This window comes from Chinchilla lanigera, unplaced genomic scaffold (assembly GCF_000276665.1).
Source record: "Chinchilla lanigera isolate Chin_1 unplaced genomic scaffold, ChiLan1.0 scaffold00085, whole genome shotgun sequence".
Taxonomy (NCBI): domain Eukaryota; kingdom Metazoa; phylum Chordata; class Mammalia; order Rodentia; family Chinchillidae; genus Chinchilla; species Chinchilla lanigera.
In genome coordinates this window covers 9,673,657-9,686,031 of record NW_004955486.1, presented here as the reverse complement: position 1 = coordinate 9,686,031, position 12,375 = coordinate 9,673,657, and the positions used below count along the sequence as shown (strand labels likewise).

General features: G+C 58.4%; 1 protein-coding gene across 1 annotated transcript in view; it reads left to right on the top strand.

The window, feature by feature from the left end:
- Positions 1 to 11,929, top strand: part of Agrn (agrin) — a gene marked incomplete at its 5' end in the record, with an annotated part of 30,892 nt that extends 18,963 nt beyond the window's left edge. The window contains 27 exon segments of the mRNA XM_013504201.1: positions 49 to 249; positions 338 to 486; positions 566 to 671; positions 1,995 to 2,111; positions 2,190 to 2,354; positions 2,457 to 2,600; positions 2,682 to 2,806; positions 2,879 to 2,984; positions 3,069 to 3,401; positions 3,557 to 3,694; positions 4,117 to 4,244; positions 4,364 to 4,478; positions 4,566 to 4,685; positions 4,770 to 5,126; positions 5,229 to 5,421; positions 5,708 to 5,923; positions 6,335 to 6,564; positions 6,659 to 6,793; positions 7,000 to 7,099; positions 7,198 to 7,362; positions 7,490 to 7,601; positions 8,012 to 8,128; positions 8,240 to 8,432; positions 8,512 to 8,599; positions 9,804 to 10,028; positions 10,321 to 10,424; positions 10,661 to 11,929. Coding sequence (XP_013359655.1) covers positions 49 to 249; positions 338 to 486; positions 566 to 671; positions 1,995 to 2,111; positions 2,190 to 2,354; positions 2,457 to 2,600; positions 2,682 to 2,806; positions 2,879 to 2,984; positions 3,069 to 3,401; positions 3,557 to 3,694; positions 4,117 to 4,244; positions 4,364 to 4,478; positions 4,566 to 4,685; positions 4,770 to 5,126; positions 5,229 to 5,421; positions 5,708 to 5,923; positions 6,335 to 6,564; positions 6,659 to 6,793; positions 7,000 to 7,099; positions 7,198 to 7,362; positions 7,490 to 7,601; positions 8,012 to 8,128; positions 8,240 to 8,432; positions 8,512 to 8,599; positions 9,804 to 10,028; positions 10,321 to 10,424; positions 10,661 to 10,818 — 4,340 coding nt within the window.
- Between the last annotated feature and the right edge of the window lie 446 nt (positions 11,930 to 12,375).

Sequence of the window (12,375 nt, the reverse complement as noted above, 5' to 3'; positions counted from 1 at the left end):
ACTCTCCAGCCAAGCTCTGCTGAGCCCTGCCTGGCTCTGTCTCTACAGAGACGTGTGGGGACACAGTGTGTGCCTTTGGGGCAGTGTGCTCAGCTGGGAAGTGTGTGTGTCCTCGCTGTGAGCACCCCCCACCAGGCCCTGTGTGCGGCAGCGATGGTGTCACCTACCCCAGTGCATGTGAGCTGCTGGAAGCTGCCTGCCGGCAGCAGATACAAATCAAGGAGGCCCGGGCAGGGCCCTGTGAGCAAGGTAGGCTTGGGGGCAGCTAGTGTGAGCTGCTGCTGGGCACCAGGCTCCAAGAAGGAGTCCGTGAGTGACTTGGTCTTCTTTTTCATAGCTGAATGCGGCTCAGGAGGCTCTGGCTCTGGGGAGGAAAGCGAGTGTGAGCGCGACCTGTGCCAGCAGCGTGGTGGCATCTGGGATGAGGACTCAGAGGATGGGCCATGTGTCTGTGACTTCAGCTGCCAGAGTGTCCTGAGGAGCCCAGTGAGTACCCCCACACCAAGCTCTAAGTGGGCAGTGAGGAAAGTGCTGAGGCTGCCACACTGACCCCCACCCCCTCCAGGTGTGCGGCTCAGATGGAGTTACCTATGGCACTGAGTGTGACCTGAAGAAAGCTAGGTGTGAATCACAACGAGAACTGTATGTCGCAGCTCAGGGAGCCTGCCGCAGTGAGTGGGCCCTGCACGGGGAGCGCCTGGGCACGTGGGGATATGTGCTTGTGCATTTGTGTAGTGGCCTGTGTGTGTGTGAGTGTGAATGTATGCTCTCCTGGGCTTGTGGACACGTGTTCTGTTAACTTTGCACCTTTGGTGCATTCCGCATTGTACAATTGTACTGTATCTATTGGCAAGTGTGCAACAAGTGTTAACATGTGCCAGGCCAGCCTCAGTGGAGACAGCCAGGAACATAGGCAGGGCATCCTTTGGGTAGTTGTCAGGGTGGAGAACGACAGTGATCTGGTACAGGCGTTTATATCTGTTATTGGTTTGTGTGTAGTCTTCATGAATGTGCTTGTGCATGTACCCAGATGCATGCCTGCACAGGTGTATATAAGTGTGTGTGGTTTAGGAGGTTCGTGCATGAATGTGCATATGCCATGTGCAATCAAAGTATATAGTGAATATTTACATTTTAAAACTGTGTTACAATAGAAGACACATTGTCATGAACCCCCCTCAGAATACTCCTCCTTGCTTGGAACACACTTATCCTACTCTTGCCACTTTCTGAAGCAGTTTTGGACATCCTCCTTTGTGAAAGATCTTTGTAAGGTGTGATTAAAAATATGGTGAATTGTGCTGCCAAGTGCTATCTACTGGAAAGCCAGGCTTGTAAAAACATGAGTGTGTCCTCATTTACCTCATAGATCTGGCCCAGTGGGATTTCTGGTTCTTCCCCAAAGTCAAATGACTATGAAAGGTAAACGTTTCGAATCAATTCAGAACATTGAGGCATCCAGGACAGCACAGCTAAAGATAACTTACAAAAGAAGACTTCCAGAACTGCTTCACAAAGTGGCCAGAACAGTGGGATAAGATTATTTGAAGCAAAGGAGAGTACTTTGAGGGAAATTAATGGCAGTGTGTCTTACTGTAATAATTTTTTTAGAAAACGTTCACTGTATTTTTCTGTCACATCTCATACATACATCTCCACATATATGTGTGCTAGTTTACAAAGACAGGTTTGTGTGTATATGTGTGTGTGTGTATATGTGTGGCTTTAGTTGTATATATTTGGGTCTGTGTGTCTGTGATTTTGTATTATTCTATGTGAAAGTGGTCCCTGTGTTTTTGGTGTGTTCTGGATCCTACATTCACAAATACGCCCTTGTATTTGATGTGGTAACCCCAGCTCAGATCCCCGGGCCCTAGTGGGGTTGAGGTCAAGAGAGCTGAGTAGTGGTAGTGTGGGGAGGTTGAGGCAGAGTGGCCAGGCCCAGGGTGTATGGCTAGCACTGCATAAAGTGTGAACCTTGTGCCTTCCCACAGGTCCCACGTTGGCACCGCTGCCACCTGTTGTTCTCCCACACTGTGCCCAGACCCCCTATGGCTGCTGCCAGGATAATGTCACTGCTGCTCGGGGTGTGGGCCTGGCTGGCTGCCCCAGTGAGTGCCAAGCTAGCCCTGAGCCCTGGCCTGGTGGAGCTATGCGGTCACTGTGACCTGTACTCCCTCTCCTTGCAGGCACCTGCCAGTGCAACCCACATGGCTCCTACAGTGGCACCTGTGACCCAGCCACAGGGCAGTGTTCCTGCCGACCAGGCGTGGGGGGCCTGAAGTGTGACCGCTGTGAGCCTGGCTTCTGGAACTTCCGTGGCATTGTAACTGACAACCTGAGTGGCTGCACTCGTGAGTGACAGCCCCCGCTGGCCTGGCCTCCACCTACCAGGGCTCTGAAGCAGGTGGGAAACCTGCACAGATGCAGACATCAGGCTCTTCCCTCTCTCCCAGCCTGCAGCTGTGACCCCCGGGGTGCTGTACGGGACGACTGTGAGCAGATGACTGGACTGTGCTCCTGCAAGCCAGGCGTGGCTGGGCCCAAGTGTGGGCAGTGTCCAGATGGACAAGTCCTGGGCCCTGGTGGTTGTGAAGCAGGTGAGGGCAAAGGCCAATGGTGACATGGGGCTCCCTGTGTGGGGGACAACTTGAGCTGGGGGTCTCCTGTGTCTGCCCCAGGCTCCTTGGTCCCCAAGACCTGTGTGGAGATGCACTGTGAGTTTGGAGCCTCCTGCATGGAGGAAGCTGGTTCTGCCCGCTGTGTCTGTCCAGCCCTCACATGCCCAGAGGCCAATGCCACTAAGGTGAGGTCAGAGCATGTGGAGGGCGGTTGGGTCAGGGAGGACTTGCCTGAGCATTCCCATCCTGTGCCTCAGGTCTGTGGGTCAGATGGCATCACATACGGCAACGAGTGCCAGCTGAAGACCATCGCCTGCCGCCAGGGCCTGAACATCTCCACCCAGAGTCTTGGCCCATGCCAGGGTACAGCCCATGAGCCACCATCCAGAACTGACTAGGAAGGGCTCCCTGCCCTGACTCCAGGCCCTAACTGCCCTCTCCTTGCAGACACCATTGCTCTTGGCACACACCCGATGTCTGCCTCTGTGACCCCCCTGGAGCATGTTCTGAGTGAGGCACTGCCGTCCCCCCCCAGTGCCCTTCCCCTGGTACCCAGCAGCGTCCCCCACAGCCAGGCTACTCCTCCACCGTCATCACAACTTCGGACAACATCTAGCTTCCCCAGGCCCACGGCAAGACCTGTGCTAACCGTGCCTCCCATGACAGCCTCCACGGCCACGAGCCTCGCCACATTGGCCTTCGGTGAATCGGGCAGCGCCGACGGGAGTGCTGACGAGGAGCTCAGCGGGGACCAGGAGGCCAGTGGGGGAGGCTCTGGGGGTAAGCAGGGCTTGGGGACCTGGCAGCCAGTGTGGAGTGAGCAGGAGTTTAGGGTCCTAAGGGCAAGTCAAGGGCAAGCAGGGATGAGTCCAGAAACTGGGGCAGAGCCCAGAGAAGCTACTACCTGGGGCTGAGCTCAGATACTACCTCTCCAGGACTTGAGCTCCCCATGGGCAGCAGCATGGTGACCCCTGGGGCACCCATTGAGAGGGCTTCCTGCTACAACTCCCCTTTGGGCTGCTGTTCAGATGGCAAGACCCCCTCGCTGGATGCCGAGAGCTCCAACTGCCCTGGTAAGTGGGCAGTGGGGGCAGGACAAAGCTTGAGGAACAGCGTGGACACACTAGCTGCTGTCCCCACCCTACCCCCTGGCAGCAGGTCGGTACTGGGTTTGTAGTCTTGTGGCTTCGGCACATGCGTGTGGGGATTCAGCACACACATGTACACGTGTGGTCTAAGCCCCCAAGCACATGTGCGTGCCAGGACCCTTGCCTAACCATCTCTCTTCTTGCAAGCCAACCTGGGGCACCTACTCCGAGGAGTCCACCTGGTAACTGACGCCAGCCTTGCCCTGGGGTCCCCACTAACCTCATGACCATCTGACTAACATCCACCTGCCCCCGTGCCCCAAGTGGCTTGCCGTGGGTACCTGTGCCATGGCTGGCCCAGGACAGGTGGGGATGCCAGGCAGGGCCTCACTGCCCCTCCCCCACAGCCACCAAGGCGTTCCAGGGCGTGTTGGAGCTGGAGGGGGTCGAGGGGCAGGAGTTGTTCTACACGCCCGAGATGGCTGACCCAAAGTCGGAGCTGTTTGGGGAAACTGCCCGGAGCATCGAGAGCTCAGTGAGTGTGAGGCAGCTCCTCGGACAGAACTGCGGGAGTCCCAGGGCAGGTACCGGATGGCCCAGGGCCAGTTCCCATTTGGGTGATGCCCCATGTCCCCACCCTTTCCCTCCTGGCAGCTGGATGACCTGTTCCGAAACTCAGATGTCAAGAAGGACTTCCGGAGTGTTCGCCTGCGGGACCTGGGGCCTGGCAGATTGGTCCGAGCGATTGTAGATGTGCACTTTGACCCCAGTGAGTCCACCAGCCCAGGTCCCTCCCAAGAGATGATGGGTATGGGCCACAGGGGCCAGGCCATGCTCAGTGTCCCCTCTGCCTCAGCCACAGCCTTCAGGGCTCCCGATGTGGGCCGGGCCCTCCTCCGGCAGATCCAGGCATCCAGGCGCCGGGCCCTGGTGGTGAGGAGGCCTCTGCAGGAACACATACGATTCATGGACTTCGGTGAGCACTCTGAGAGCAAGGATGGGTTGGTCCCCTTTCCCTGTGCCCTGCCCCTGCAGGCCCTGACAGCTACCTACCCCACAGACTGGTTTCCAGCCTTCTTCACCGGAGCCGCCACGGGAGCCACGGCTGCAGTGGCCACGGCCAGAGCCACCACTGCAGGACAACCACGCTCCTCTGCTGTAACCCCTCGGGCCTACCCCAGTCACACCAGCCGACCTACTGGCAAGACCACAGCACCCCCCACCACACACCGACCACCCACCACGGCCCCCAGCCGCATGGCAGGACATTGGCCCATTCCCCCAGTGCCCCAGCAGCCTCTGAGGCCCTGTGCCTCCCAGCCCTGCCTCCACGGGGGCACCTGCCAGGACCAGGACTCTGGCCAAAGCTTCACTTGCAGCTGCCCAGTGGGCAGGGGTGGTACCATCTGCGAGGAGGGTGAGAGTGGGCAGCACAGGGGACAGGCACAGAGTTAGCAGGGGCACCTGGGCTGTGGAGCCACTGGGTGCCCTCTTTAGCTGGCTTCCTCACCCCCTACAGTGCTGCGCCCCTCCGTGCCTGCCTTCAAGGGCCAATCCTTCCTGGCCTTTCCCACCCTCCGCGCCTACCACACACTGCGCCTGGCACTGGAATTCCGGACTCTGGAGCTGCAGGGGCTGCTGCTCTACAATGGCAACAATCACGGCAAAGACTTCCTGGCACTGACTCTACAGGGTGGGCGGGTGCAGCTCAGGTGGGCTGGGTGGGGGTCCACCAGCTCATGGGGGTGGGGACAGGGTGAGCGGAGCCGTGGTGTGGGTGGGATCTGTTAGCTCTAAGGCATAGGTAGGGCAGGGTGGGCTAGGCAGGGTCTTCTATAGTTTGGAGGGCAGAGCCAGGGTGTGGGTGAGGCTGCATTTTGGAGGGGCTGCATATCACTTGCATTTTGGAGGGGCGGGGCCAGGCCAGTCCTGGTGAAGCTGCGTGGGAAACTGGTATGATCAGCCAGATCATCTCCTGAGTCGCTGCTCCTGTCCTAGGTTTGACACAGGTTCTGGGCCAGCAGTGCTGACCAGCTCTATGCCTGTGGAGCTGGGCCGGTGGCACCGCCTAGAACTGTCAAGACATTGGCGCCAGGGCACACTCTCTGTGGATGGTGAGAGCCCTGTCGTGGGCGAGAGCCCCAGTGGCACAGACGGCCTTAACCTGGACACAGACCTTTTCGTGGGTGGCGTCCCAGAGGACCAGGCTGCTGTGTGAGCAGGAGTAGGATGGAGTGGTGCTGAGGGACCCAGGCCCCAACGTTGACCTTGACCTCCACCTCCACGCTGACCTCTGACTCTGTGGCCCATGCTACCGTGTGCATGCTAACTGGGTGTGGAGGGTGGCTATGATCCTGACCTCAACCCCAGGCCATGACCTGTGCTGCCCCTGTCCTGTTTGTGATGGCATTCCAGTTCTGCTGACTGTGATCTTCAGTGCTGACCTTTAACCCTCAATCTCAGCTTCTGACTTTGTTGTTTATGGGAATAGCTATCTTGTGAGCATCTGGAATTAGGGGGTGGCCCTGCCCCCAGCTCATGGGACACCCCCCAGGTTTGCAATGGGCTGCAAGAGAGGGCACCTCTGGCCTCTGCCTCTGACCCCTGATCTTATTCTCATGCCAGGGTGCTGGAGCGGACCTCTGTTGGGGTTGGCCTGAGGGGCTGCATCCGCTTGCTGGACATCAACAACCAGCGGATGGAGCTGGGCAGCTGGCAGGGAGCTGTGGCTCAGAGCTCTGGTGTGAGCGAGTGTGGGGATGACCCCTGCATGCCCAACCCCTGTAGCAGTGGAGTGCCATGCCAGGCGCTCGAAGCTGGCATGTTCCACTGTCAGTGCCCACCTGGCCGTTTTGGTGAGAGAGGGCTTGGGCCAGGTGCTGGGAGTAGAAATCAAGTGTCTCAGGCAGGGTCTTACACCTCTTGGTCCTATCATCATTCCCCCTTCAGGTCCGACCTGTGTCAGCAAGAAGAACCCCTGCCAGCCAAATCCCTGCCATGGAGCAGCTCCTTGCCATGTACTACCTGAGGGAGGCCCTAAGTGCGAGTGCCCTCTTGGGCGTGGAGGTCCCCTGTGCCAGATAGGTAGGGGCCACAGGGGGCAGTGTGAGGTATTAGGGTCAAATGTTTGGGTTGAGTTGTGATTCAGTTTTTCAGTCGCATGGAAATTGGGACTTAGACTGGTACCAGACTTGAATTAGGCCTAGGGCTGTGGGGCAGTGGGGATGCAGGAGACCCCAAGTGTCAGCACTTGCACTCCTGAGACATCCCCCTAATCTGGCTCTCCATAGTGTCGGAGGGGGAACATGGCTCCCAGCCCTTCCTGGCTGATTTCAGTGGCTTCTCTTACCTGGAGCTGAAGGGCCTGCACACCTTTGAACGAGACGTAGGGTCAGTAGATGTGGGGAGAGGGCCTTGGCAGAGGGGCTACATCAAGCCTGTTTGGGGAGGGGACATTGGGATACTCCCACAACCCTGTGTGACTCCAGGGAGAAGATGGTGCTGGAGGTTGTGTTCCTAGCCCGTGGCCCCAGTGGCTTGCTCCTCTACAATGGACAGAAGACAGATGGCAGGGGGGACTTTGTGTCACTGGCCCTGCGTGACTGGCATCTAGAATTCCGTTACGATCTGGGCAAGGGGGCTGCAGTCATCAGGTGAGCAGGTGTGGGTGGGCTGCAGATGCTGGACTGTCCCTGGTGGAGACATGACTGGGGGCGCATAGTGGTGTCACTGCCCCGGGCCACCAGAGCCCAGAGCCTGCCCACAGCACTGTCCCCACAGGAGCAAGGAGCCAGTAGCCATAGGCATCTGGACAAAGGTCTCACTGGAGCGAAACGGCCGCAAGGGTGCAATGCGTGTGGGTGATGGGCCCCGTGTGCTGGGGGAGTCCCCGGTGAGTGTCTAAGAGTAAGGAGGGGGCTGTGTCCTCTGCCCATCCTGCCTGGCACCCCTTCCTTCTCCCAGGACTGGGCATCCTGTAGCCGGCTCTCACGATACTGTTTTCTCTTGTCTGTGCTGGGCCTCCGTCTGTCTTCTCTCTGCCCTCACTGCTCTCTGGCTCTTGCTCTGCACCCCCACCCGCTCTCCGGATGTCAGAAATCCCGCAAGGTACTGTCTGCCTCTTACCCACCATTGTCTCCTTACCCACCTAGAGTAGTCACTTCCCACTAACTCTTGCGTCTCCGTCTCTCTGTGACTGACACCGCCTCCTAGGGAGTGCATCTGGCTATGGGCACCCTGGTGTGCACTTGGCCTGTCTGTGCCTGCTGGGCTCCACAGCCCCTCACCCAGTCCCTCCTACAGGTGCCACACACCGTGCTCAACCTGAAGGAGCCACTGTATGTGGGGGGCGCCCCTGATTTCAGCAAGTTGGCCCGGGCAGCTGTAGTGTCCTCTGGCTTTGACGGTGCCATCCAGCTGGTATGAGGAATAGGGTGGGACCCACCTTCAGGGCTGTTGGGGTTGAAGTACAGGAAGTACCTCTGGTGAGGGTCCTGTGCTGGGGCACTAAGGCTCTTCTGCACTCTACAGGTCTCCCTGGGAGGCCGCCAGTTGCTGACCCGGGAGCATGTGCTGCGGGCAGTGGGCATCTCACCCTTTGCAGACCATCCTTGCATGCAAGCCTTGGGCCACCCCTGTCTCAATGGAGCCTCATGTCTCCCACGGGAAGCTTCCTACGAGTGCCTGTGTCCCACAGGCTTCTCAGGGCCGCACTGTGAGAAAGGTGAGCTCTAGCAGCACATGGCTAAGGCCAGGTGGGGCCCCAGGGTTGCCTGGGGCCTATGTGACTGCCTGTCTCTCAGGGCTGGTTGAGAAGTCAGCGGGGGACCTGGACACACTGGCCTTTGATGGGCAGACCTACATCGAGTACCTCAATGCTGTGAGGGAGAGGTAATACACCTCTGGGAGCCAGGCACCCCTCCACCTTCTGCAGTCTGTCTGGTCTTGTCTGTCTGTGCACGCCAGCAGAGCAGGGCAGAATGCCAGACCCACACATACTGCCGGATCTGTACCAGGAGGCCAGGTCCAGTGCCCGCCCCACCTCTGCCCTCCTTCCTTCTCACTGTCTCTGTCTCTTTGTTTCCAAGCGAACTGGCCAATGAGATCCCAGTGTAAGTAGCCTCTGGCCCCCGTACACAACATGCTCTCTGTCCGTCATATGCCCCCTGCCTGGCTGCACCATCCTGAGTTCCACCAAGAGCAGAGCTTCCTGTCCTGGGTGGAGGGTGGGTGTTGGGCCTGTTTGTGCTGTGCAAGGCTCAGCCCCCACCTTGGAAGTGGGGACTACCCCCTTCAAGGACCCATGCCAAGGGCTGCTTGCATCACCCCCCATAACATCCCCCCACAGCACTAGTGCCAGTGCACGTGTGCTGTGTATTTATGTGCAAATTTCCATGTGAGTATGTGCTGTGTGCACATCTGCTGTGAATGTACATGCACATGTGTGCATATGCCCACATGTTGCATGTGAATAGAGGTGTGTGTAAGACGTATGAGCGTGTACATGTGTACATGTGTGTGTTCTTGTGTGTGTTTCTGTACAAACATGTGTGTCGGACAACCAGGGCTGCTGCTTGGCAGATGAGCCCTGCATCTCCATCTGTGTCACCATGCTCCATCCCATGTCCTCTATACCCTGCTGGGCAGTGCTCCCAGCTCTGCACACTTGTTGCACATGTGTCCCTGCCAAGGCTCTCTTGGGTATGGGTCAGTGGTAGCCAGTGTCATGCATGGCTCAGTGGATGCTTGCCAGTGTGGAAAAGGGGACTTCAGCTATCTGCCCTCCTCACTGCTTCCCTCTCTTCCTGCTTCTAAGCCCGGAAACTCCGGATTCCGGGGCCCTTCACAGGTGAGCACTGGCCGTGCCTGAGACCCCAGCCAGGCCTCATCCCGCAGTGTGCCTGCCTGTTGTCTTCATCTCTGTCTTCATTTTTCTGCCACTCTGTTCCTTCATCTGTCTGCCTCTCCTGCCCCGCTGCTGCTGCCCTTGCCCATGTAGCTGCCCTGGGTGCCATTGCCAGCTCCAGCCCTCCTGCCTCCCCACCCCATTTCCGGCTGCCTTCTGGAAGACCTGACTCCCCCCACCCCCCCACAGCGAGAAGGCACTGCAGAGCAACCACTTTGAACTGAGCCTGCGCACCGAGGCCACTCAGGGGCTGGTGCTGTGGAGTGGCAAGGCCACGGAGCGTGCAGACTACGTGGCGCTAGCCATTGTGGACGGGCACCTGCAGCTGAGCTATGACCTGGGCTCCCAGCCGGTGGTACTGCGCTCCACTGTGAGGGTCAACACCAATCGCTGGCTGCGGGTCCGGGCTCACAGGTGAGCAGCTCACGGCAGACACAGTGGGCAGCACCTAGACTTAACTGCCAGGTCACGTCTGTGGTCACTCGCGGTCACCAGCCACCTGCCTGACAGTCACTAGGAATGAGAGGAAGGAGGGAAGGACAAGGTGTGAGGGAAGCATTTATGGCAGGGGACTTGTTGCCACCATCCCGGACCCTAGGAATAACTCCTGATGTGGTTTCCAGGATGTGGCACCTTCGTGGTGTGGGACATGGACAGGGGCTGAAGTGTTGGGGTGGGCAGGGCACTGACCATCTTGTACCCTCAGGGAGCAGAGGGAAGGGTCTCTTCAGGTGGGCAATGAAGCCCCTGTGACTGGCTCCTCCCCACTGGGCTCCACACAGCTGGACACAGATGGAGCCCTGTGGCTCGGTGAGTGTTTGGGGGACGCCAGGGAAGGGAACCAGCCGTGTCAGGATGTCTGAGGCAGACTGTCCTGAGTCGGCCTATCGGGACAAAAGTGACTGGCTGGGGCAGGGCCGTGGCCTTCAGGCCAGGGGAAAGTGCATGCGTGGACACACCTGCTGGTCACTGTTCCCAAGCAGCAGTGGCCCTTGCCCACTACCATGCTGAATTGCAGCTGAGTGACTTCCCTGTCTGTCTTGCAGGGGGCCTGCAGAAGCTGCCCATGGGCCAGGCCCTGCCCAAGGCCTATAGCACAGGCTTCGTGGGCTGCCTACGGGACGTGGTGGTGAGCGGGCACCCACTGCACCTACTGGAAGATGCAGTCACCAAGCCAGAGCTGCGGCCCTGCCCTGCCCCGTGACCAGCAACCAAGACCCACCCACCCTGCTGTAATTATTTTCTATTTTTGTAAACTTGTTGCTCTTCGATATGATTTCCTTGCCAGTGTGTTGGCCAGAGGGACTGCTGGCCTGGCCTTCTTCCTGTCCAGGTAGCTGTGCTGCAGAGACATGTGGTGCCAGAGACTCGCAGGGTCCATACGCAGCCTCAGGACCAGCCTCTCTGCCTCAGGGCAGCACAAGCAGCCCCTTGCACTGTGTGTCCCCAGTGTGTCCACCTCTGTTGGTCCCTTGTATTCCTGCTTCCCATGTCACCATGTTCTGCTGGATAAGGTCCATGTCCCAGAGTGGGGGAGCTGCAGGCTTCAGTGGGGCCTTCCTCCGAGCAAGCCCCAGGGCCTCCTGGTTCCCACTTACACTCCTCTTGCTGTGGGCGAGCCTCGCCTGGGCTAGCCAGGACCCTAGGCCCCTCTGCCAATACTGTGACCTAGAAATAATGTTACTTTTGGGCCCATGTCCTATACCCCAAGTGTGTCTGCTAACTCCCAGGTGCTAGGGGACAAAGGCCAGGGCCAGGCCCACCTAGGGCACCTCACTGGCCCTGCCCATCCACCCTGGATGTAGACCCCTTCCCCACACTCCAGGCCCAGTGAGGAGCTCCTGAGGGAGTGGACCACTGTTTGATGCGGCCTGCTGCGTGGGCAGCCACCCTCCTTCCCTCGGGTGGGTGTCTGGGCCTGACCACCAACCATGTTCTTCAAACACTGGTCTCATTTAATGCACAAAGGTCACACCTTTTCTCCTTCTGTCCTGGCCCCACAGTAGTACAGGTTGCCAACCAGGTGTGAGGGAGGCTGTCCTCATTGAGTGTGACCGGGGATAGCCTGATATCTGACCAAGGCCAAAGGGCAGATGCAGGTGCGGCAGACATGGCAGTGGAGCTAGAAATGCCTTAAACTGCAGCATCCATCCTACCATCCCCTCCATGCAAGCTGTGGAAGGCCATTGAAGGCTGGTGGGGTGGCAGCCTGGCCCCTCTGCTGGGGGAAAGGGAGGCGGGAGGGAGCTGCATGGTGTCTTGTTACTAACTCCAGTGCATCCGTCAAACACCATGAAATAAAGTGTAAACACAGAGGGTCTGTGTCTGTCTCTGTGTGCCAACTGCTAGCTCTGAGTTTGGGGGCTTTTTGCCCAGCTCCATAGTGAGGGCACAGGCTTTAAGCTCCCTGGGGGGTCCTGATTGGAGGACAGGGTCAGGGCATAGGCTTCAAGCTCCCTGGGAGGTCCTGATTGGAGGACAGGGTCTGCACTGGGGGTATGTATGACAGGGTGCAGAGTTTACTCCAAGTGGCCTCCTTGGGAACAGCTAGGCTGCAGTGTGAGTTTGCACATGGAGCAGCCTCCCTGTGTCTGAGCACAGGATGGGGACAAGCTGGGGGACACTCGGTAGTGAGGGGGCAACCGTTGGCACTTCTAGGTGAGCTTGCCACAGAGCCCTGACAGGATTATGGGTGACCATTGGCAGTAGGCCAAGTACTTTAGGAGGAGCTGGGGAAGGGGCTTGTGGATATAAAGATAAA